This window comes from Takifugu rubripes, chromosome 1 (assembly GCF_901000725.2).
Source record: "Takifugu rubripes chromosome 1, fTakRub1.2, whole genome shotgun sequence".
Taxonomy (NCBI): domain Eukaryota; kingdom Metazoa; phylum Chordata; class Actinopteri; order Tetraodontiformes; family Tetraodontidae; genus Takifugu; species Takifugu rubripes.
The window spans coordinates 18,125,224-18,150,119 of record NC_042285.1 but is presented as its reverse complement, the minus strand read 5'-3'; the positions used below and the strand labels follow the sequence as shown (position 1 = coordinate 18,150,119).

The following is a 24,896-nucleotide window of genomic DNA, read 5'->3' as shown; positions in this document are numbered from 1 at the left end:
CAATTATATTGAGGGGCCAAAGATTTATTTTCTAAAATAAAGATGCAAAAGTGAGAAAACTAAAGTTGTTTTGTACAGAATGTTTTCGTTTCGTTGTATATTGCTGCTGTGGTGCAGTCAGAGTGTCTGCAGGCCACAGAATCCCAATCCAACAAAGAAAACATTGTTAATACCAAGTGTTTAACCTACATATCCACCGGAAAACTGGAATAGACAGTTTGGGGGTTCATTGTGATTCAGATGTACAAAGTTTGGTTGAAAAGCCGTTCTCCTGTGGAGCTCTAAAAGAGTTTTATAGACTTTAAAACTCCTGGAACTCTCCATCAATACAGTAAATAAAGATCACTGAGTTCTGAGTTTAGTGTTCAAAGTTTTTGTGCATCACAAAATGAAAATATTTCATAAAAAGAAGATTAAATATACTTGTTAATTTCAGTTGATGTGCAGTTTGTTTATTTACTAGATTTTTGAGTCTTTTATATTTCTTCTGATTCTTGAAATGTTAGCAAACAGCTGGAGGAAGATTATATCATGTGGAACAGAACAAACTAAGTATATCAATCAGCTCCTTCTAAAACCTTTCAAGTTGATCAGATTTGTGGAATAAAATAATAAAGACAGACTCCAAACCTGTTTGTTCAGTGGGAGATTCCAGATCAGATGCCTCCTTCTCAGTTGGATCTGGTTCATCTGAAAACACCTTATTGACCAGTCCGGTACCTTCATCACCTTCATCATCTTCATCACTTCCTTTCTGACCCTGATGAGGCCTCTTCTGTTGTGATTGAGGGGAGAAATCTGAACCAATGAAGAAACAAACCAATACACAGTTTACAATAAATACACTGGTTTATACATATGATGTCCTCTCATATGGAGGAGTCTCAACTTGAATTTAAGGATTAAGAACAGAATAATTCCTCAAAAATTTTTTTAATTCAACTGTAAGAATTAACAAGTAAACAGGAAAAGAGACAAAGGTTAAAAAGACTGAACCTCGGTGGTTTCTGTGGCTGTTGGCTGGAGTCTGTTGAGCATCACGAAGCTCAAACCCGTCTCTGAGACGTCTGACGCCACCTGAGTGAACAGTGTTAAACAGGAGAACATCAGCTCCACTGAGTCTGCTTGTGAGAAGAGGGAGCATTAATGTCTTACCCTGTTTTGGTGCCTCATCTTGTACCTGACTTTCACCTTCTGGAATAAAAACACATTTCAATCAGGTGAAACTACCTGTTGCTCCCAGTTACACCAAATATTTGTCTGAGACCACCAACACTTTCAGTTTATTACAATATTCTGAAACAGAAATAAATAGTTTTGATCAAAATGCTGATTAAATCTATTAAACTATGATTAATGTCAGTAGTTGTTCCTGTAAACTTGACTGAGTTCTGAGTTTAGAGTTCAAAGTTTTGTGCATCATAATGCAAAAATATACCATAGAACTAAAATCTTTGAGTATATCAGACCTGTATTCAGCAGCTTTACCTTTAATAGGAGAAGATGTCAGAGGCAGCTGACTTTCATCATCTTCAACTGTTTCATTGTCCCGTCCTGAAAGTTAAAATTCAGAATCCACCGAAATAATAATCATTTAGAAGACAAATTTCAGACTTTGCATTAATTCCAATATTCTGAACAAGAGGCAGAAATAAATATATTACATTAAATGCTGATTCAATCCATAAAACTGATTAATGGCGGTAGTTGTTGTTGTTTATTTCATCTTTTGAATGTTATGTTTCTTCTGCTTATTGACAAATGAGTCAGTGAACGGCTGGAGGCCGATTACATGATGTGGACCAGAACAGATCAAATCATAACGATCAGCTGTTGTTGGCTCATTTTTCCAGCGAGGTCATCAGGCCTCATGTTCTCTTTCCATTGATCTGACTGGTTAAGTAGCAGAGGAGAAAGAAGAGTGGGAGCTCTTTCTAAGTTCACCTGTGGAGCTCTTAAAGAGTTTTATAGACTCTAAAACTTCCCTTCACTCTTCACCAATACAGTAAATACCAATCAACAGCTTTTCAGCTTAGTGTTCAATTTCTTTGTGCATCATAATGTAAAAATAATCCACAGAACTAAAATCTTTGAGTATATCAGACCTGTATTCAGCAGCTTTACCTTTAATAGGAGAAAAGGTCAGAAGCAGCTGACATTCACCATCTTCAGCTGTTTTATTGTCCCGTCCTGAAAGTTAATAATAATAATAATAACAATAATAATAATAATAATTCCTGCAAATAAATTTGACTTTAACTGTAAGAATTTACAAATAAACAGGAAAAGAGACAAGGGTTAAAAAGACTGAACCTCGGTGGTTTCTGTGGCTGTTGGCTGGAGTCTGTTGAGCATCACGAAGCTCAAACTCCTCTATGCGACGTCTGACGCCACCTGAGTGAACAGTGTTAAACAGGAGAACATCAGCTCCACTGAGTCTGCTTGTGAGAAGAGGGAGCATTAATGTCTTACCCTGTTTTGGTGCCTCATCTTGTACCTGACTTTCACCTTCTGGAATAAAAACACATTTCAATCAGGTGAAACTACCTGTTGCTCCCAGTTACACCAAATATTTGTCTGAGACCACCAACACTTTCAGTTTATTACAATATTCTGAAACAGAAATAAATAGTTTTGATCAAAATGCTGATTAAATCCATAAAACTATGATTAATGTCAGTAGTTGTTCCTGTAAACTTGACTGAGTTCTGAGTTTAGAGTTCAAAGTTTTGTGCATCATAATGCAAAAATATACCATAGAAATAAAATCTTTGAGTATATCAGACCTGTATTCAGCAGCTTTACCTTTAATAGGAGAAAATCTCAGAGGCAGCTGACTTTCATCCTCTGTTTCATTGTCCCGTCCTGAAAGTTAAAATTCAGAATCCACCGAAATATTAATCATTTATAAGACAAGTGTCAGTCTTGCGTTTATTCCAATACCTTTATAACATCGTCTGTAGATCACTACACCTGCCACCACCACCAACACCAGCAGCAGGACGACTGAAGGCAGGACAGCAGCCAAAACTCCAGGTGAACTTTCACCTGCACAGAAGACCAAAAGTCCACCCAAGGTTCAGCCTTTAAAGCTGTTTTTAGCTGAAATATTCAACTGGTAAAGGGGCAAAAGCTAAAATGGTAAGATGGAAGTGGTGCTAAGCCCATTTAAGCACACTCAAAAGTTAAGCTGGGTAAACTGGGAGTAAAGCAACATCAAATCCTACCAGAGTAACAATCCTTTGCAGTGAATTCAGCAGTTTCGTTGCTCAGGGGGTTGCTCACGCAGCAGCTGTACACTCGTTCATCATGCTTATTGTCCAGAAATATCCTCAACTGAGGGCCCGGCTGGGTGTTTCCATAGAAGAACCACTCGTACTCAATATCAGGCTGAGGTGCTGAGCACGTCAGCAGTCCAGATAGATTTGAGCTCTTGCTTGAGTTTGTCTCACAGATGATTGTTGGTTTAGCAACTTTATCTTTAAGAAGACAGAAAGTAATGATGCATTTGTCACAGTGAGTGGTTTAAACTATTAAAATATAATTACTGAATACAAGGCCATCATAAACAGCCTGAGATCAGAGTCAGCAGTAACGGGCAGCAGTACGTTAGGATTTAACGGAATTATTTGAAACATTTTCCACAAACTCTTGTGAAAATGATGAAACAAAAGTGAAAATCTGAACAAAGTGAAGTTCAGCTGCTTCACTCGGTCGCGTTCTACATAAAACTGCTACAAAATTAAACTGCTCAATTATACTTTACTGAGGTTCTATCAGAAGATAAATCAATAATTTTCTTTTAATATCTATTACAAATCTTTCACTCTGGTTCAGTAAAGTATCGGCAAAGAAATACTCACCAATAACCTGCAAAGTATAATAATAGGAATAGGGTTTCTTTTGCATGTATAATTGCAATTCATACAATCCGCTGTCTTCAGATCTGAGGTCGGTCAGATGCAGCTCTGCAGAGTGCCAGTCAAGAGTGGTTCTGTGTTTAAATGGGTCATACACATCTTCTTCTTTGCCATTGAACTCGACCACTTTGTTCCCATTATGCATCCACAGAATCAGATCAGGCTGCTGCTCCTGGATCTGTGGCTTTAATTTCACCTCCTGACCCTTGAGACCATATTTTATTGACTGTGCAGCAACTAGAAACAGAACAGAGGAGCGTTAAAATAAAAACAAGGGTTTTGGTTGCTCAAGCACCTGAGTTTGGACAAATCCAGAATATTCATCTAGTTTTTATTCCATTTTCATTTCCTCTCATCAAATTGTTCAACCACTCAGGACCAGCCGTGGACAACATCACCCACAACCAGTGAGCCTGTTCTGATCCAATAAAACACAGTTCTGGACCAGTAATGTTGACGGACAGCAGCTAGCTTTCAAATGAACAATAGCAGGAAAAAAAGTTTGCTGTCAGAAACAACAGATGAAATCTCTAAAACAGCAACTGAAGAGTCACCGAGAAAATCTCATAGCTGCAGTATTAACCAATAAAAGCCGCCATATTGTCTCATAACTGTGTGAGTATGAGAGAGAGAAAGCGGAAGTGTCCTCTGTGCAAATATGCAAATAAAAACACAATATAAATATTTTGTATCAAAATAAATGGAATATCATAGCAGTAACAGCACTGTAATAACAGTGACCATCAACAAAGATGAATAATAAGTCGCAAAAGAAGTTAGGAAGTTATCACAGAAATATTACTACACTCAAACCACAGCGATATGATAAAATGGAACTTTTACAACTAAAATAGTTTCAGAAAATATGAATGAATCAAATGATTGGTTATTTTCCGAGAGCCTAAACGAGGCATGAATCAGCACAACAATGACCTCCAGAAAGACTCACCGAGGCAGAAGATCACATTCAGGAAAAAACCCTTGAAAACCCGAGGAGCCATTCCAGGAGCACACAAAGTAACGAACGGGTTGATAATTATTTGTCAAGTTGTGACTAAACTGCTACGAGCCAGGTAAAACCCAGGTGAGTGTATATTTAAATTTGTTTCCTTCCTGCCAAAGCGAAAGTATCCGCCCTTTCACTTCGCTGCGTTTAATATATCAGAACCGGAAGTCTCTGATGACGTACTTCCTGTTTGAATGCCGGGCGCTTTGCTTTGTTACCAGTCCAGAAGACCCACACCGACGTTACCGCATACCTAATTAACAAAACTAGTGAATAAATACGTTTACATTTGCTATTGTGGCCCAGCTAAATGGACTTTACACAAAATTGTTTATTCTGACGCACATGTCATTAAGAACACATTTGAGAGCAAATTTCGTCCCATTCAATTCAATTCAATCTTTATTTATATGGCACTTTTCATACGCTAGGTAGCACAAAGTGCCTCACAAAGGATAAAAACAGCAAAGAGAACAAGAGAATCAAGAAAAGGACACACACACACATGCATACAACACACTTACACACACACATAAACAAGCTGAGGCAAGCTGAGACATGGCTGGGCACCGAGACCTGAGGCGAAGGAGACGCCACCTTTGGAGGCCCACCAGGCCGAGGGAGGTCACGGTCCGTGACCACAGGTGGTACCGCCACAAAGACCACCACGACCCGGACAGACCGGAGGCTCCACACCAAAGCACAGAGCCCCCTAACCACCCAGGCCAGAGTCGACAATGGGACAGCACCCCCAGCGGTAGACCGGAAACATCTCCCAGCCTGGCAGGCCCCCATGAGGAAACACCATGAGGAAACACTGGAGCTAAAAACTGAAGGACTAACACAGTAAATGGGATAAAAGGTATAAAAGCTAAAAACTGAGGAACTAAGAATTGAAGTAGTAAAACAGTACTAAGACTAAAACAGACTAAAACAGTAAATGCGATAAAAGGTGTAAAGACTAAAAACTGAGAATAAGAACTGAGGGAGTAAAACAGTACTAAGACTAAAACAGACTAAAACAGTAAATGGGTTAAAAGGTGTAAAGACTAAAAACTGAGAAACTAAGAACTGAGGGAGTAAAACAGTAAAAGTATCAAGTAAAATAAGGATAAGACATAAAAACTATGAGGACATAAAATAAATTAAAAATAATCAGGAAATCAGTTAAAGGCCTGATTAAAAAGGTGTGTCTTGAGCCTCTTTTTAAAAATCTCAACAGTCTCTGCGGCCCTGAGGTTCTCCGGCAGGCTGTTCCACAGTCGGGGACCATAATAACTGAAGGCCGCTTCCCCGTGCGTTTTAGTGCTTACATGTGGAATGGTTAAAAGGCCGGTGCCCGAGGACCTCAGAGTCCGCGAGGGTTGATAGAATAAAAGCATGTCTGATAAATAAGTCGGGCCAAGACCATTAAGACATTTAAAAACTAATAAAATAACCTTAAAATCGATCCTGAAACGCACGGGTAGCCAATGCAGCGATCCCTCTGGTCCTCGTCAGCACTCGTGCAGCTGAGTTTTGTAATAATTGTAGGTTGGTGATGCTCTTTTTTGGAAGACCAGAGAGCAGGGCATTACAATAATCTAGACCACAAGAGATAAAAGCGTGCATCAGCACCTCCGTGCTGGCCTGAGAGAGAAACGGGCGGACTCTGGCTATATTCTTCAGGTGGTAAAAACCTACCTTTGTTATGTTTTTGATGTGTGGGATAAAACTAAGCTCAGAGTCAAAGATCACACCCAGATTTTTTACAAATTGAGATGGCTTAAAATCCTTTAACTTTGGTACAAGTTTCTCTCTCTGACCTTCAGGACCAATGACTAAGACTTCTGTTTTGTCCTGGTTGAGCTGTAGGAAGTTTTCTGCCATCCATGACTGGATATCTAGAATACAGTTAAAAAGGGCATCAACTGGCCCTGTGTCATCAGGAGCCACGGCGATGTACAGCTGCGTATCGTCAGCATAGCTGTGGAAGCTGATGCCGTGACTCCTGATGAAGCATGTAAAGATTAAAACAGGGTTGGACCTAAAATTGACCCTTGGGGAACCCCACATTTTGTCTCGTGGATTCTCGAGGAGCATGTATCCATACTTACAAAGAAGCTTCGATCAGTAAGGTAGGAGGTGAACCAGTTAAGAACAGTACCAGAGAGGCCGACCAGGTTCTTTAGTCTATTCAATAAAATATGGTGGTCTACTGTATCAAAGGCGGCGGTCAGATCCAGTAGAACCAACACCGTGAGCTTTTTGTTATCTAGGTTACACCTGATGTCATTTAAAATCTTTAAAAGGGCTGTCTCTGTCCTGTTCATCCTAAAACCAGACTGATGCCTCTCTAAAATGTCGTTTGAGTTTAAAAAATAATTCACTTGGTTAAAAACAAGTTTTTCTAAAATTTTACTTAAAAATGGTAAGTTGGATACTGGCCGATAGTTATTTAAAACGCTGTGGTCTAGATTGCTCTTCTTCAGAAGGGGCTTCACCACCGCCGTTTTAAAGGAGGTGGGGAAGACACCCGTCTGAAGAGAGCAATTCACCATATATAGAAGATGCTCCTCAAAGAATCCATAAAATGTTTTGAAAAACGGTGTGGGAATTGGATCTAAAAGGCAGGTTGTGGGCCTTACTGGGGAGAAAACTCGACCAAGTGTCCTCGCATCAACCAGGACAAAACTCTCCAGTGTCTCCTCAGGTGAAAGCAATGATCCAGGAGTGTTGTTGATTAAAATTTGCTGTGATAAAAGACTGGATCTAATATCATCGATTTTACTCCTGAAGTGGTCTGCAAAGGCCTCGCAGAGGGTGTCAGTTGTTGTTGTAGGACACCTGTTAAAATTACCATTGGTTAAAAGCTCAATTGTGTGGAATACAAATTTGGGGTTGTTTTTATTGTCAGAGATTAGTTTTTTGAAATGAGAGGTTCTTGCTTGCTTGCTTGTGTTATTGTAGGTTTTGAGGTGTTGATAAAATATTTCTTTATGAATGGTCAGCTTGGATTTCCTCCACCTCCTCTCAGCACTCCTGCAGGATCTTTTCAGTTTTCTAATTTCTTCATTTCTCCACGGTGGTGCACGTTTTGTTCTTACAGTTTTTGTGACAAGTGGAGCCAGAGTCCAGCGTTGACTTCAATTTATTGTTAAAAGTGTCAACAATAAAATCACACGGTGCTGGTAAAATTTCTGCAGGAGTGCTCTGTAAAATCTGGATAAAATTTGCAGCCACTTCAGGAGTCAGGTAGCGTCTCCTCACCGTTCTCACAGGGGCCCCCCGCTGGTTAAAACTGGTGATGTTAAAAAACACACAAAAGTGGTCAGACACGGCCAGATCCACAACAGAGGACCCACCCACGGACAGGCCATAGGTTATGACCAGGTCCAGGGGACCCACCCACGGACAGGCCATAGGTTATGACCAGGTCCAGGGTGCGACCTCTGTTGTGGGTCGGCTGCGTGACATGTTGTTTAAAATCCAAACTGTGAAGGAGGTTTAAGAATTCTCTGGACACTGGGTCCGAGGCGTTGTTGAGGTGTAGATTAAAATCACCAGTTATTAAAATCCTATTGTATTTAGCGTAAATGATTGATAAAAATTCCGAGAATTGACTGATAAAAGAGGTGGAGTATTGGGGTGGTCTATAAACTGTTATGCTTAAAATAGGAGGGCTGCTAAAAACAAACGCATGATGCTCAAATGATGTAAACGTATTAAAAGAGACCTCGCGTGAAGACATTTGGGTCCTTGTTATTGAGGCGGTTCCACCTCCTTTCCTGCCCCCAGTCAAGTCAATGTTCAAAGATAGAAGCCGGGACCCCTCATGGTTTGGGTGAAGGCCGTCCCGTTTAAAAAGATGGGGTCTATTTAAAAAGGCAGCAAAATTGTCAACGATGGGGATACTGTTGCCCAAGCAGTACCCCTTCAGCCACAGGTGCAGCTGGTGAAGGCGGCTGGTGATGACGTCACCGTAGCGAGGTGGGGGAAGCGGGCCGGAGATAATTAGCCGCTTCCCCGTGTCCAGCAGACGGTCCACCAGGGAGATGAAGTCCTGCTTCAGAACCTCCGACTGCTGAAATTTGAGGTCATTGATGCCGGCTTCCAGAACCAGCGTGGAGGCCGAGGGGTGCTGTGCACTCAGCTGCAGGGCCGAGGATGTAACCTCCGCAACACGGGCACCGGGGTGACAGAAGGTCCGGCCATCGTGCACCGCCACATGCCTGACCATTGAGGTCCCGACCACCAGCACCGCGGGGGTGCGCTGCACCTGAGTGGCCGCCTCTGATCGTTTGGAGGTGCGGCGGTGGCGGCGAGGAGCCTGGGGATGGTGGCGCCGGGTCGTGGCTGCCCTGACCAGGATGGTAGCGGAGGGCCAGGTCGAGCGGGCTGACTCTGGTTCCTCGTCTGGTGAGAGCCAGCTGGACAGACAGGACCAGGAGGCGAGCTGGAACAGGCGCCCCCGGAGGGAAGTCCTGCAGGCTTAGGATATCGTACCTGTTATCCAGTGGCAGATACAGGGGCGGAGGAGGGGGAGATGGACGAGCCCCAGCGCCCCTGGCCACCACCGACCAGGGTTCCCTTGGTTTGAGCGGGGTTGAGCTCACGAGGGCTCCTGCTCCGTCCCTGGCGATGAAACCCTGCGGCTCCGTGGGGCGGAGGAAGGAGGTGGAATGAGCCGCTCCTTTGGGCATGGCTCCCTGGCGGTGCCGGCGGGACTCCGCCGGTGCTGTAGCTGGAATTTCAGCGTTGATGGACCTGGTCCATGGCAGGGTGGTGTCATTCGTGGCCGTCGTGCTCCGGTCACCAGCGCCGGATGCCTTCAGGAGGGCGATTTGTTTCGCCTGGGACATAGCAACAGTGGAGAGGTCCAGCAGGTCGACCCGCAGACCCTGTCCCTCGGACCTCAAACGGGCGATATGTTTCTCCTGGGTCGAGGCGACAGCAGATGACTCGAGTATGAATGTGTCCCTCTCCTTGAGTTCGGACTGGAGCCCGGAGATGCTCTCCCTCAGTTTGGAGAACGTGGGGAGGCAGGACTCACACACCGCCATCATGCCTGCAGCCTGAGCCGGGGGACAGCCACACTAGGCACCGTGCCAGCACACGGAGGTGAGTCCAGGTTAGCACCGTGGCTAAAAACAAGCCGGCGCTAGCAGCGGGCAGGTGACTCCGCGAGATCGATAAAACTTAAAATGTTAAGATCCTCCGCACCGATGTCTGCTCTTCAAAGTGATCTGTGTTCCGTGTAAAATGGTAACTCACGGTCTGATGTTTTTGATGTTCCTCCTGTCGGACGCGATGTTAGCAATCCGTTCTCTCCTCCAACAACACGAGCTGTCGTCGAAGCTACTTCATCTGGTGTATTTGCTTCAAAGGGCAGCATGTACTGCTTCAGCCTGCTGGAATCAGACTTAAATGTCAGCTTGAAGCATGTCCTTCTGTGGGTTCGACGTAAATCCTACTGCATCCTAATTTAAAGGTTTCCTCTCAGCTTCTAGAACAAACAACACTTTAAACATGAAATACAGCAACATATTCACATGAGTAAGAGCACTTTATTAGATGAACCAAAGTTTTCTGCACAGGATGAATCCAATGCCCCCCCTCCCTTTTTTTAATTGAGCTCCACACAGTGTCATGTCCCACTGTCCTGCAGCTGGTGGAACCACTGTTGTCCAAGCACAGCAGTCTGGTCAGGGTTTGTTGATCTGCTCCAGTCGCAGCTGAAGTGATGCACTCACTAAAATATTGGAGATTTCAACACAAGGCGTGTTACCTCGTCTCGTTAATCAGACCACAGTTGGAGATTGAGCTCCACAGCACTTTGTATGAAGCCAGCTTTAAAAATAAGAAAACAACTGTTTTAACAGTAAAACAACTTTTAGGCTGAATTTCCACACTTAAACAATCACATATATTATTAGATTAGTAATAACAATAATGCCCAACAATAAAATATCAAAGCTTGTGTCTTAAATTTGGAAGAATTGATAATCCTTTGGTGTTTGTGTCTCTCATGAGGAGTTTTCATGCTTCTTTAGATTCAACTCTCAGATTTCTTCTATAAAATATTTGACTGTAATACCGACAGACATTTGCAGGTTTAACCAACAAAAACACAATATTTCTCTATTGTACAAAACAAATGCAGAACATAGAGCTTAATTAGCTAAATGTCCTCATACTCTAATAAAACTATCAAATATCTCATGGAACAGTTTTACTGAAGTCCTTAAAAAGGTGAAAAAATATTATATAGCCCATTTAAGCACACTCAAAAGTTAAGCTGGGTAAACTGGGAGTAAAGCAACATCAAATCCTACCAGAGTAACAATCCTTTGCAGTGAATTCAGCAGTTTCGTTGCTCAGGGGGTTGCTCACGCAGCAGCTGTACACTCGTTCATCATGCTTATTGTCCAGAAATATCCTCAACTGAGGGCCCGGCTGGGTGTTTCCATAGAAGAACCACTCGTACTCAATATCAGGCTGAGGTGCTGAGCACGTCAGCAGTCCAGATAGATTTGAGCTCCTGCTTGAGTTTGTCTCACAGGTGATTGTTGGTTTAGCAACTTTATCTTTAGGAAGACAGAAATTAACGATGCATTTGTCACAGTGAGTGGTTTAAACTATTAAAATATAATTACTGAATACAAGGCCATCATAAACAGCCAGAGATCAGAGTCAGCAGTAAGTTAGGATTTAACGGAATTATTTGAAACATATTCCACAAACTCTTGTGAAAATGATGAAACAAAAGTGAAAATCTGAACAAAGTGAAGTTCAGCTGCTTCACTCGGTCGTGTTCTACATAAAACTGCTACAAAATTAAACTGCTCAATTATACTTTACTGAGGTTCTATCTGAAGATAAATCAGTTAATTTTCTTTTAATATCTATTACAAATCTTTCACTCTGGTTCAGTAAAGTATCGGCAAAGAAATACTCACCAATAACCTGCAAAGTATAATAATAGAAATAGGATTTCTTTTGCGTGTATAATTCCAATTCATACAATCCGCTGTCTTCAGATCTGAGGTCGGTCAGATGCAGCTCTGCAGAGTGCCAGTCAAGAGTGGTTCTGTGTTTAAATGGGTCATACACATCTTCTTCTTTGCCATTGAACTCGACCACTTTGTTGTCACCATGCATCCACAGAATCAGATCAGGCTGCTGCTCCTGGATCTGTGGCTTTAATTTCACCTCCTGACCCTTGAGACCATATTTTATTGACTGTGCTGCAACTAGAAACAGAACAGAGGAGCGTTAAAATAAAAACAAGGGTTATGGTTGCTCAAACACCTGAGTTTGGACAAATCCAGAATATTCATCTAGTTTTTATTCCATTTTCATTTCCTCTCATCAAATTGTTCAACCACTCAGGACCAGCCGTGGACAACATCACCCACAACCAGTGAGCCTGTTCTGATCCAATAAAACACAGTTCTGGACCAGTAATGTTGACGGACAGCAGCTAGCTTTCAAATGAACAATAGCAGGAAAAAAAGTTTGCTGTCAGAAACAACAGATGAAATCTCTAAAACAGCAACTGAAGGGTCACCGAGAAAATCTCATAGCTGCAGTATTAACCAATAAAAGCCGCCATATTGTCTCATAAATGTGTGTGAGTGTGTATGAGAGAGAGGGAGAAGAGGTTAGGAAGTCTCTGAATTCTTATCACAGAAATATTACTACACTCAAACCACAGCAATATGATAAAATGGAACTTTTACAACTAAAATAGTTTAAGAAAATATGAATGAATCAAATGATTGGTTATTTTCCGAGAGCTCAAATTAGGCATGAATCAGCACAACAATGACCTCCAGAAAGACTCACCGAGGCAGAAGATCACATTCAGGAAAAAAGTCTGGAAAACCCGAGGAGCCATTCCAGGAGCACACAATAGCGCAGGTGAGAGTAATTTTAATATTAAGTATTTACTTCGTATTAAAGTGAAAGTATCCGCCACCTGCCATCATCCATGTTCGGAGCCCTTCGTATTCCCCTCTCCCCGGGCCTCCTGTGTCAGCACAGACTTTGCCCCAGACTTTGCCCTGGTGTTTATTCCCTGAGCGGGTGGGGCTACTACCTGGCCACGCCCACCAGACCCTGCACACCTGCAGCTCATTCATGGGCCATTAGCCACCTGCCTCCTGCTCAAAAAGAAGGAACAAAATGGAGGAAGTGATGAGGGGGGAAATGATTTTATTTACAGCTAAAAAGTTGTAGGCAAAATCAACTTAATGCCAATGAATGATTCTATATTCACGTGATTAAAAAAATATGCTCATTGTGTTATTTTGATTTTCCTTACTTATTTCTGTTGAATCATCGATGAAGGTTCAATATAATAGTTAGGCTGTCTTTAAAAGAAAAATGATAAAATTAATTAATTTGATCATTTTTCTTTTAATAAAAAGTGAAGACATTTCCCACAGACCCGAACACCACACAAGGGTTAATAAAGCCTATTTTTGTTTTTCGCGCTGTCGACAGGCAGATTGGTCAGATCAATAAATCGATTAAAGCTGTTGATCAATCACTGCGTCTGATTGCTGACAAGAGTTTGATGGGAGACCCGAACATCTTTAGTCTTTCAAAATATATGGGTAAAATAAAAGTTAAGATTCCGGATTTATTTAAATTAACAAAAGCTATATAAAATCTACTGCTCCATAGTCTTGTGAATTCCTCTTTATGTATCTCAACTATCCATTGGTGGGTCTATAAATTTGGAAGCCGATTTTACATGATATTCTGTACATCCACATGGATTCAAGAACAAATGTGAGTGCAGATTTCATGCTGTGTAAACGTCTTTTTGGATATCTTCGTGACTTCCCCAAAACAAGATCACACTTTTTGCTGCGTAGTGTTTTTTTGTTTTATGCTTGTTTTTGTTTTTAAAATTGCACATTATAAATATTAAGTGGACAGATGACAGTCTTACCGTGTAGAAATGAAGATAAATTCAGTATTTAAAGTCCCTGTTCTCAGCGAGGGGGGATCCCTCAGCCGCGGCTCTGCTTCAGTTTCTTTTCCTTAAAATGTCTTTCCTGTTTCTCTGTCTCAGTTTAGCATTGCCGCATATACATTTCATTTCAAATTCAATTGAAAAGTTAAGATTAGATGACAGGAAGACACGCGCAACAAGTGTGAATAAACACCAGGTGCCGCAGGGCTTTGGTTCCTCATTGAAAGTTACACGTACCGTTCAAGTATTTATTTTTAGGTTTAAATATGCATATTTATTTACCATCTGCAGGGTAAGGAGTAAGTATAGTGATCAATTTCTAATATTTTAAATCAGTAACTACCATCCTCCACCGCTGTCAAGTCTCTGAGGCAGCCGTTATCTTGTGTATGTGAGTGTATGACTTCATTAGTGTCACGCTGCCGTGGTGCGACACCCCCATGGGTAGAATACACTCTTCAGTGAGTACAGCTTGGTCAACATCCCAGCACATCACTGTGGAGATGACTTGGTTCTTGTTGTCCCGCCCCCCAGTGATGAAGAGTTTGTTGTTACAGGCAGCGATGGCGCAGCTCGCCCTCTCGCCAAGGCGTGTGATGAGCGACCAGGAGTCGGACAGAGGCGAATAGCAGTACATGGCATGCATGGCACCACCTGGGAGGAGAGCCAGGATTCAACAGCGACCATTTTAAGACTTAGAACGATCAAATTAAGACTGATTAGCGGGATGAGAGCCTCCTACCAACTACATAAATGCAGCCGTTGAACGCGACTGCATTGGTGCATTTGGTTTCCACTGGAATGGGCGCCCGCATTTCTCAGAAGTCTCTTCCTGGCTCCCAACGCTGGACCTGATCTGTGGCCAGTTTTCCATTTGGACCACCACCGATCACGTAGATCCATCTGTCAAAGGAGGCAGCAGCAAAGGAGCTGACGCCTACAGCAAGAGGCGTGGCCTGCAGGTACAGGAAGAGGCTTTATTTCATTTTTTTTAAATTGAGCTCCACACAATGTCATGTCCCACTGTCCTGCAGCTGGTGGAACCACTGTTGTCCAAGCACAGCAGTCTGGTCAGGGTTTGTTGATCTGCTCCAGTCGCAGCTGAAGTGATGCACTCACTAAAATATTGGAGATTTCAACACAAGGCGTGTTACCTCGTCTCGTTAATCAGACCACAGTTGGAGATTGAGCTCCACAGCACTTTGTATAAAGCCAGCTTTAAAAATAAGAAAACAACTATTTTAACAGTAAAACAACTTTTAGGCTGAATTTCCACACTTAAAAACAATCACATATATTATTAGATTAGTAATAACAATAATGCCCAACAATAAAATATCAAAGCTTGTGTCTTAAATTTGGAAGAATTGATAATCCTTTGGTATTTGTGTCTCTCGTGAGGAGTTTTCATGCTTCTTTAGATTCAACTCTCAGATTTCTTCTATAAAATATTTGACTGTAATACCGACAGACATTTGCAGGTTTAACCAACAAAAACACAATATTTCTCTATTGTACAAAACAAATGCAGAACATAGAGCTTAATTAGCTAAATGTCTTCATACTCTAATAAAACTATCAAATATCTCATGGAACAGTTTTACTGAAGTCCTTAAAAAGGTTAAAAGATATTTGTCAGAAAAAGGGAAAACAGCCCACTGAGATACCTGAGTGATGAATATACTTAAAGTCAAAGCTGCTTTTGTATTGTTCTCAGTTGGCTTCCTGTTGTCCATCTCTGGGTCTTCAGAGTCTGCAGACCTCTGTCTCAGTCTGCTCCTGCTCCACCCTGTAATCTAGCCCACTCTGTCTTCTCTCTGCTGCTCAGCATCATCCAGCACACCTGCTCAAACCTCCTGTCTGGCACATCACTCTTTGTGTTGTGCTCCTGCCTGTCCCTGTCCCCGTCCCTGTCCCAGTCCCCGTCCCCGTCCCTGTCCCTGTAAATTGCCTTCTCTTCTGTTTTAACAAGTCTCTGCCGGTTCCCTGTCTGTCATCGCCTGCCTGAGTTTTCCATGTTCTTCTCTGTGGATCATCACACTGTGGAATAACTTCCTGGATTACTTGAATGCTGTATCTCGTTGTGAACCTGAGCTGATTTCTAAAAAAATAAGATCTCCTGCTGGGTTCCTCCATTATTGCATCTTGGTGCCGTTTCTACCTGCAACACTCGGATCATCTTATCTGCATTTGTTGTTCTGATGATGCATTCATTCACATTCTAGACTTGTTCTTTGTCATCATGATCACTTGTAATTTAGTTTTATTCTTCTTCTCCTGAAGAAACTGCTGGTCTGGTTCCCTCCTCTGGTTCTGACTGGGATGACTGGAAATGACTCACGAAACAGCACCAGTATGAAATGACGTCAAGTTTCTCTGAATGTCTGATTTATCAGCTTCTCCAGAACTGTTGTCAACTGATTGATCAGCTTCTGCAGAACTGTTGTCAACTGATTGATCAGCTTCTGTAGAACTTGTGTCCGGTTCTTTGATGACCTGAGCTGAGCCGACTTCTCTGTCTTCACCAGCTGAATGAATAAACTGCACTTTGTTTTCCTTCTCCGATGCTGAAAGGAACAGAAATATGATGCAACTCAGAATTCTCAAAAGAATCAAGATATTTTAAATCATTCAACAAATAGGGTCCGAAATCCTAAAAACAATTATTTTGAGGGGCCAAAGATTTATTTTCTAAAATAAAGATGCAAAAGTGAGAAAACTAAAGTTGTTTTGTACAGAATATTTTTGTTAACGATACCATCAAGCTGTTTTAAAACAAGATTTCTACCGTATTGAATTATACATATTATATATTACCATTTTGTTGTTAACAGTACGAACTAGCCACTATTGCTGCCTGATGGGGATGTGAGAGGTTTTTCCCCACGTTTGTATATTGCTGCTGTGGTGCAGTCAGAGTGTCTGCAGGCCACAGAATTCCAATCCAACAAAGAAAACATTGTTAATACCAAGTGTTTAACCTACATATCCACCGGAAAACTGGAATAGACAGTTTGGGGGTTCATTGTGATTCAGATGTACAAAGTTTGGTTGAAAAGCCGTTCTCCTGTGGAGCTCTAAAAGAGTTTTATAGACTTTAAAACTCCTGGAACTCTCCATCAATACAGTAAATAAAGATCACTGAGTTCTGAGTTTAGTGTTCAAAGTTTTTGTGCATCACAAAATGAAAATATTTCAAAAAAAGAAGATTAAATATACTTGTTTATTTCAGTTGATGTGCAGTTTGTTTATTTACTAGATTTTTGAGTCTTTTATATTTCTTCTGATTCTTGAAATGTTAGCAAACAGCTGGAGGAAGATTATATCATGTGGAACAGAACAAACTAAGTATATCAATCAGCTCCTTCTAAAACCTTTCAAGTTGATCAGATTTGTGGACTAAAATAATAAAGACAGACTCCAAACCTGTTTGTTCAGTGGGAGGTTCCAGATCAGATGCCTCCTCCTCAGCTGGATCTGGTTCATCTGAGACCAGCTCAGTGACCAGTCCTGTACCTTCATCACCTTCATCATCATCACTTCCTTTCTGACCCTGACGAGGCCTCTTCTGTTGTGATTGAGGGCAGAAATCTGAACCAATGAAGAAACAAACCAATACACAGTTTACAATAAATACACTGGTTTATATATATGATGTCCTCTTCATATGGAGGAGTCTCAACTTGAATTTAAGGATTAACAGAATAATTCCTCAAAAAAAATTTAATTCAACTGTAAGAATTAACAAGTAAACAGGAAAAGAGACAAAGGTTAAAAAGACTGAACCTCGGTGGTTTCTGTGGCTGTTGGCTGGAGTCTGTTGAGCATCACGAAGCTCAAACCCGTCTCTGAGACGTCTGACGCCACCTGAGTGAACAGTGTTAAACAGGAGAACATCAGCTCCACTGAGTCTGCTTGTGAGAAGAGGGAGCATTAATGTCTTACCCTGTTTTGGTGCCTCATCTTGTACCTGACTTTCACCATCTGGAATAAAAACATATTTCAACCAGGTGAAACTACCTGTTGCTCCCAGTTACACCAAATATTTGTCTAAGACCACCAACACTTTCAGTTTATTACAATATTCTGAAACAGAAATAAATAGTTTAGACCAAAATGCTGATTAAATCTATTAAACTATGATTAATGTCAATAGTTGTTCCTGTAAACATGACTGAGTTCTGAGTTTAGAGTTCAAAGTTTTGTGCATCATAATGCAAAAATATACCATAGAACTAAAATCTTTGAGTATATCAGACCTGTATTCAGCAGCTTTACCTTTAATAGGAGAAAATGTCAGGCAGCTGACTTTCACCATCTTCAGCTGTTTCATTGTCCCGTCCTGAAAGTTAAAATTCAGAATCCACTGAAATATTAATCATTTTTAAGACATATTTCAGACTTTGCATTAATTCCAATATTCTGAACAAGAGGCAGAAATAAATATATTACATTAAATGCTGATTCAATCCATAAAACTGATTAATGGCGGTAGTTGTTGTTGTTGTTTTCATCTTTTGAATGTTATGTTTCTTCTGCTTATTGACAAATGAGTCAGTGAACGGCTGGAGGCCGATTACATGATGTGGACCAGAACAGATCAAATCATCACGATCAGCTGTTGTTGGCTCATTTTTCCAGCGAGGTCATCAGGCCTCATGTTCTCTTTCCATTGATCTGACTGGTTAAGTAGCAGAGGAGAAAGAAGAGTGGGAGCTCTTTCTAAGTTCACCTGTGGAGCTCCTAAAGAGTTTTATAGACTCTAAAACTTCCCTTCACTCTTCACCAATACAGTAAATACCAATCAACAGCTTTTCAGCTTAGTGTTCAATTTCTTTGTGCATCATAATGTAAAAATAATCCACAGAACTAAAATCTTTGCGTATATCAGACCTGTATTCAGCAGCTTTACCTTTAATAAGAGGAAAATCTCAGAGGCAGCTGCCTTTCACCATCTTCAGCTGTTTCATTGTCCCTTCCTGAAAGTTAAAATTCAGAATCCACCGAAATATTAATCATTTATAAAACAAGTGTCAGTCTTGTATTTATTCCAATACCTTTATAATATCGTCTGTAGATCACTACACCTGCCAGCACCAACACCAGCAGCAGCGGCAGCAGCAGGGCGACTGCAGGCAGGACAGCAGCCAAATCTACAGATGAACTTTCATCTGCACAGAAGACCAAAAGTCCACCCAAGGTTCAGCCTTTAAAGCTGTTTCTAGCTGAAACATTCAACTGGTAAAGGGGCAAAAGCTAAAATGGTAAGATGTAAGTGGTGCTAAGCCCATTTAAGCACACTCAAAAGTTAAGCTGGGTAAACTGGGAGTAAAGCAACATCAAATCCTACCAGAGTAACAATCCTTTGCAGTGAATTCAGCAGTTTCGTTGCTCAGGGGGTTGCTCACGCGGCAGCTGTACACTCGTTCATCATGCTTATTGTCCAGAAATATCCTCAACTGAGGGCCCGGCTGGGTGTTTCCATAGAAGAACCACTCGTACTCAATATCAGGCTGAGGTGCTGAGCACGTCAGCAGTCCAGATAGATCTGAGCTCTTGCTTGAGTTTGTCTCACAGGTGATTGTTGGTTTAGCAACTTTATCTTTAGGAAGACAGAAAGTTATGATGCATTTGTCACAGTGAGTGGTTTAAACTATTAAAATATAATTACTGAATACAAGGCCATCATAAACAGCCAGAGATCAGAGTCAGCAGTAACGGGCAGCAGTACGTTAGGATTTAACGGAATTATTTGAAACATATTCCACAAACTCTTGTGAAAATGATGAAACAAAAGTGAAAATCTGAACAAAGTGAAGTTCAGCTGCTTCACTCGGTCGTGTTCTACATAAAACTGCTACAAAATTAAACTGCTCAATTATACTTTACTGAGGTTCTATCAGAAGATAAATCAGTTAATTTTCTTTTAATCTATTACAAATCTTTCACTTTGTTTCAGTAAAGTATCGACAAAGAAATACTCACCAATAACCTGCAAAGTATAATAATAGAAATAGGATTTCTTTTGCGTGTATAATTCCAATTCATACAATCCGCTGTCTTCAGATCTGAGGTCGGTCAGATGCAGCTCTGCAGAGTGCCAGTCAAGAGTGGTTCTGTGTTTAAATGGGTCATACACATCTTCTTCTTTGCCATTGAACTCGACCACTTTGTTGTCATCATGCATCCACAGAATCAGATCAGGCTGCTGCTCCTGGATCTGTGGCTTTAATTTCACCTCCTGACCCTTGAGACCATATTTTATTGACTGTGCAGCAACTAGAAACAGAACAGAGGAGCGTTAAAATAAAAACAAGGGTTATGGTTGCTCAAACACCTGAGGTTGGACAAATCCAGAATATTCATCTAATTTCTATTTCATTTTCATTTCCTCTCATCAAATTGTTCAACCACTCAGGACCAGCCGTGGACAACATCACCCACAATCAGTGAGCCTGTTCTGATCCAATAAAACACAGTTCTGAAACAGTAATGTTGACGGACAGCAGCTAGCTTTCAAATGAACAATAGCAGGAAAAAAAGTTTGCTGTCAGAAACAACAGATGAAATCTCTAAAACAGCAACTGAAGGGTCACCGAGAAAATCACATAGCTGCAGCATTAACCAATAAAAGCCGCCATATTGTCTCATAACTGTGGGTGTGTGTGAGAGAGAGAAAGCGAAAGTGAACGTGTCCTCTGTGCAAATATGTCAAATAAAAACATAATATAAATATTTTGTATAAAAGAAATGGAATATCATAGCAGTAACAGCACTGTCATAACAGTGACCATCAACAAAGATGAATAATAAGTCGCAAAAGAAGTTAGGAAGTTATCACAGAAATATTACTACACTCAAACCACAGCGATATGATAAAATGGAACTTTTACAACTAAAATAATTTCAGAAAATATGAATGAATCAAATGATTGGTTATTTTCCGAGAGCTCAAACGAGGCATGAATCAGCACAACAATCACCTCCAGAAAGACTCACCGAGGCAGAAGATCACATTCAGGAAAAAAGCCTGGAAAACCCGAGCAGCCATTCCAGGAGCACACAATAGCGCCGCAGCCTTCCTTCTCCTACATTGATGACACAAAGTAACGAACGGGTTGATAATTATTTGTCAAGTTGAGTGTATATTTAAATTTGTTTCCTTCCTGCCACAGTGAAAGTATCCGCCATCTCACTTCGCTGCGTTGATTTGATCAGAACCGGAAGTCTCTGATGCACCTACTTCCTGTTTGAATGCCGGGCGCTTTGGTTTGTTACCAGTCCAGAAGACCCACACGGACGTTACCTCATGCCTAATTAACAACAATAGTAAATAAATACGTTTACATTTGCTATTGAGGCCCAGCTAAATGGACTTTACACAAAATTCTTTATTCTGACGCACATGTCATTAAGAACACATTTGAGAGCAAATTTCGTCCCATTCAATTCAATTCAATCTTTATTTATATGGCACTTTTCATACGCTAGGTAGCACAAAGTGCCTCACAAAGGATAAAAACAGCAAAGAGAACAAGAGAATCAAGAAAAGGACACACACACACATGCATACAACACACTTACACACACACATAAACAAGCTGAGGCAAGCTGAGACATGGCTGGGCACCGAGACCTGAGGCGAAGGAGACGCCACCTTTGGAGGCCCACCAGGCCGAGGGAGGTCACGGTCCGTGACCACAGGTCGTACCGCCACAAAGACCACCCCGACCCGAACAGACCGGAGGCTCCACACCAAAGCACAGAGCCACCTAACCACCCAGGCCAGAGTCAACAACGGGACAGCACCCTCAGCGGTAGACCGGAAACATCTCCCAGCCTGGCAGGCCCCCATGAGGAAACACCATGAGGAAACACTGGAGCTAAGACTAAAAACTGAGAATAAGAACTGAGGGAGTAAAACAGTACTAAGACTAAAACAGACTAAAACAGTAAATGGGTTAAAAGGTGTAAAGACTAAAAACTGAGAAACTAAGAACTGAGGGAGTAAAACAGTAAAAGTATCAAGTAAAATAAGGATAAGACATAAAAACTATGAGGACATAAAAAAATAATCAGGAAATCAGTTAAAGGCCTGATTAAAAAGGTGTGTCTTGAGCCTCTTTTTAAAAATCTCAACAGTCTCTGCGGCCCTGAGGTTCTCCGGCAGGCTGTTCCACAGTCGGGGACCATAATAACTGAAGGCCACTTCCCCGTGCATTTTAGAGCTTACATGTGGAATGGTTAAAAGGCCGGTGCCGGAGGACCTCAGCGTCCGCGAGGGTTGATAGAATAAAAGCATGTCTGATAAATAAGTCGGGCCAAGACCATTAAGACATTTAAAAACTAATAAAAGAACCTTAAAATCGATCCTGAAACGCACGGGTAGCCAATGCAGCGATCCCTCTGGTCCTCGTCAGCACCCGTGCAGCTGAGTTTTGTAATAATTGTAGGTTAGTGACGCTCTTTTTTGGAAGACCAGAGAGCAGGGCATTACAATAATCTAAACGACAAGAGATAAAAGCGTGCATCAGCACCTCCGTGCAGGCCTGAGAGAGAAACGGGCGGACTCTGGCTATATTCTTCAGGTGGTAAAAACTTACCTTTGTTATGTTTTTGATGTGTGGGATAAAACTAAGCTCAGAGTCAAAGATCACACCCAGATTTTTTACAAATTGAGATGGCTTAAAATCCTTTAACTTTGGTACAAGTTTTTCTCTCTGACCTTCAGGACCAATGACTAAGACTTCTGTTTTGTCCTGGTTGAGCTGTAGGAAGTTTTCTGCCATCCATGACTGGATATCTAGAATACAGATAAAAAGGGCATCAACTGGCCCTGTGTCATCAGGAGCCACGGCGATGTACAGCTGCGTATCGTCAGCATAGCTGTGGAAGCTGATGCCGTGACTCCTGATGACGTCCCCAAGAGGAAGCATGTAAAGATTAAAAAGGGTTGGACCTAAAATTGACCCTTGGGGAACCCCACATTTTGTCTCGTGGATTCTCAAGGAGCATGTATCCATACTTACAAAGAAGCTTCGATCAGTAAGGTAGGAGGTGAACCAGTTAAGAACAGTACCAGAGAGGCCGACCAGGTTCTTTAGTCTATTCAATAAAATATGGTGGTCTACTGTATCAAAGGCGGCGGTCAGATCCAGTAGAACCAACACCGTGAGGTTTTTGTTGTCTAGGTTACACCTGATGTCATTTAAAATCTTTAAAAGGGCTGTCTCTGTACTGTGGTTCATCCTAAAACCAGACTGATGCCTCTCTAAAATGTCGTTTGAGTTTAAAAAATAATTCACTTGGTTAAAAACAAGTTTTTCTAAAATTTTACTTAAAAATGGTAAGTTGGATACTGGCCGATAGTTATTTAAAACGCTGGGGTCTAGATTGCTCTTCTTCAGAAGGGGCTTCACCACCGCTGTTTTAAAGGAGGTGGGGAAGAAACCCGTCTGAAGAGAGCAATTCACCATATATAAGAGATGTTCCTCAAAGAATCCATAAAATGTTTTGAAAAACGGTGTGGGAATTGGATCTAAAAGGCAGGTTGTGGGCCTTACTGGGGAGAAAACTCGACCAAGTGTCCTCGCATCAACCAGGACAAAACTCTCCAGTGTCTCCTCAGGTGAAAGCAATGATCCAGGAGTGCTGTTGATTAAAATTTGCTGTGATAAAAGACTGGATCTAATATCATCGATTTTACTCCTGAAGTGGTCTGCAAAGGCCTCGCAGAGGGTGTCAGTTGTTGTTGTAGGACACCTGTTAAAATTACCATTGGTTAAAAGCTCAATTGTGTGGAATAGAAATTTGGGGTTGTTTTTATTATCAGAGATTAGTTTTTTGAAATGAGAGGTTCTTGCTTGCTTGATTGTGTTATTGTAGGTTTTGAGGTGTTGATAAAATATTTCTTTATGAATGGTCAGCTTGGATTTCCTCCACCTCCTCTCAGCACTCCTGCAGGATCTTTTCAGTTTTCTAATTTCTTCATTTCTCCACGGTGGTGCACGTTTTGTTCTTACAGTTTTTGTGACAAGTGGAGCCACAGAGTCCAGCGTTGACTTTAATTTATTGTTAAAAGTGTCAACAATAAAATCACACGGTGCTGGTAAAATTTCTGCAGGAGTGCTCTGTAAAATCTGGATAAAATTTGCAGCCACTTCAGGAGTCAGGTAGCGTCTCCTCACCGTTCTCACAGGGGCCCCCCGCTGGTTAAAACTGGTGATGTTAAAAAACACACAAAAGTGGTCAGACACGGCCAGATCCCCAACAGAGGACCCACCCACGGACAGGCCATAGGTTATGACCAGGTCCAGGGTGCGCCCTCTGTTGTGGGTCGGCTGCGTGACATGTTGTTTAAAATCCAAACTGTGAAGGAGGTTTAAGAATTCTCTGGACACTGGGTCCGAGGCGTTGTTGAGGTGTAGATTAAAATCACCAGTTATTAAAATCCTATTGTATTTAGCGTAAATGATTGATAACAATTCCGAGAATTGACTGATAAAAGAGGTGGAGTATTGGGGTGGTCTGTAAACTGTTATGCTTAAAATAGGAGGGCTGCTAAAAACAAACGCATGATGCTCAAATGATGTAAACGTATTAAAAGAGACCTCGCGTGAAGACATTTGGGTCCTTGTTATTGAGGCAGTTCCACCTCCTTTCCTGCCCCCCCTTGTAGAAAATAAAAAGTTAAAATCTGGGGGGCAAGCCTCTGTGAGAACAGCAGGTGCATCAGTGCCAAGCCATGTCTCAGTAAGAAGAATACCATCAAGGTTTCTGTCTAAAATTAAGTCGTTTATTATAAAAGATTTGTTTAAAAGAGAGCACACGTTCAGCACGGCCATCTTTATGTCCGCGCCGGACGTGCGCTCATCGTGTCTTTTTATAGGAACAATAAAAGCACCGTCACGTCTGGGAACAGTCCTGGGATTCCGTCCATATGAAATGATGGTGTCAATGGAGTGAATGATCTGTGATGTTGATGGCAGACATGGGAGTAGTGGTG

The 24,896-nt window shown here is 41.5% G+C and overlaps 1 protein-coding gene across 9 annotated transcripts in view; it reads right to left on the bottom strand.

Moving 5' to 3' along the window:
* Positions 1-21,128, bottom strand: part of LOC105418387 (ABC transporter F family member 4-like) — a 239,284-nt gene extending 218,156 nt beyond the window's left edge. The window contains exons 1-18 of one of the 9 annotated variants that reach the window (XM_029847085.1): positions 19,242-19,272; positions 18,949-19,062; positions 18,804-18,870; positions 18,170-18,233; positions 17,837-17,875; positions 17,678-17,758; positions 17,318-17,482; positions 15,559-16,458; positions 10,180-10,755; positions 3,864-4,157; positions 3,228-3,479; positions 2,944-3,048; positions 2,806-2,865; positions 2,473-2,511; positions 2,314-2,394; positions 2,125-2,190; positions 1,489-1,554; positions 1,156-1,194 (exon numbers count right to left, since the gene is read on the bottom strand). In XM_029847085.1, coding sequence (XP_029702945.1) covers positions 1,156-1,194; positions 1,489-1,554; positions 2,125-2,190; positions 2,314-2,394; positions 2,473-2,511; positions 2,806-2,865; positions 2,944-3,048; positions 3,228-3,479; positions 3,864-4,157; positions 10,180-10,300 — 1,123 coding nt within the window. In that variant the 5' untranslated portion in view covers positions 10,301-10,755; positions 15,559-16,458; positions 17,318-17,482; ... (4 more) ...; positions 18,949-19,062; positions 19,242-19,272. Of the gene's footprint in view, positions 1-996; positions 1,078-1,155; positions 1,195-1,488; positions 1,555-2,124; positions 2,191-2,313; positions 2,395-2,472; positions 2,512-2,805; positions 2,866-2,943; positions 3,049-3,227; positions 3,480-3,863; positions 4,158-4,869; positions 5,086-10,179; positions 10,756-11,240; positions 11,493-11,864; positions 12,159-12,753; positions 13,071-13,231; positions 13,281-13,867; positions 14,399-15,558; positions 16,459-17,317; positions 17,483-17,677; positions 17,759-17,836; positions 17,876-18,169; positions 18,234-18,803; positions 18,871-18,948; positions 19,063-19,241; positions 19,494-19,876; positions 20,171-20,890 lie in introns of those variants that run through there. The other 8 variants (XM_029847078.1, XM_029847086.1, XM_029847081.1 and 5 more) reach the window with 8 other exon arrangements.
* Positions 21,129-24,896: the final 3,768 nt, after the last annotated feature.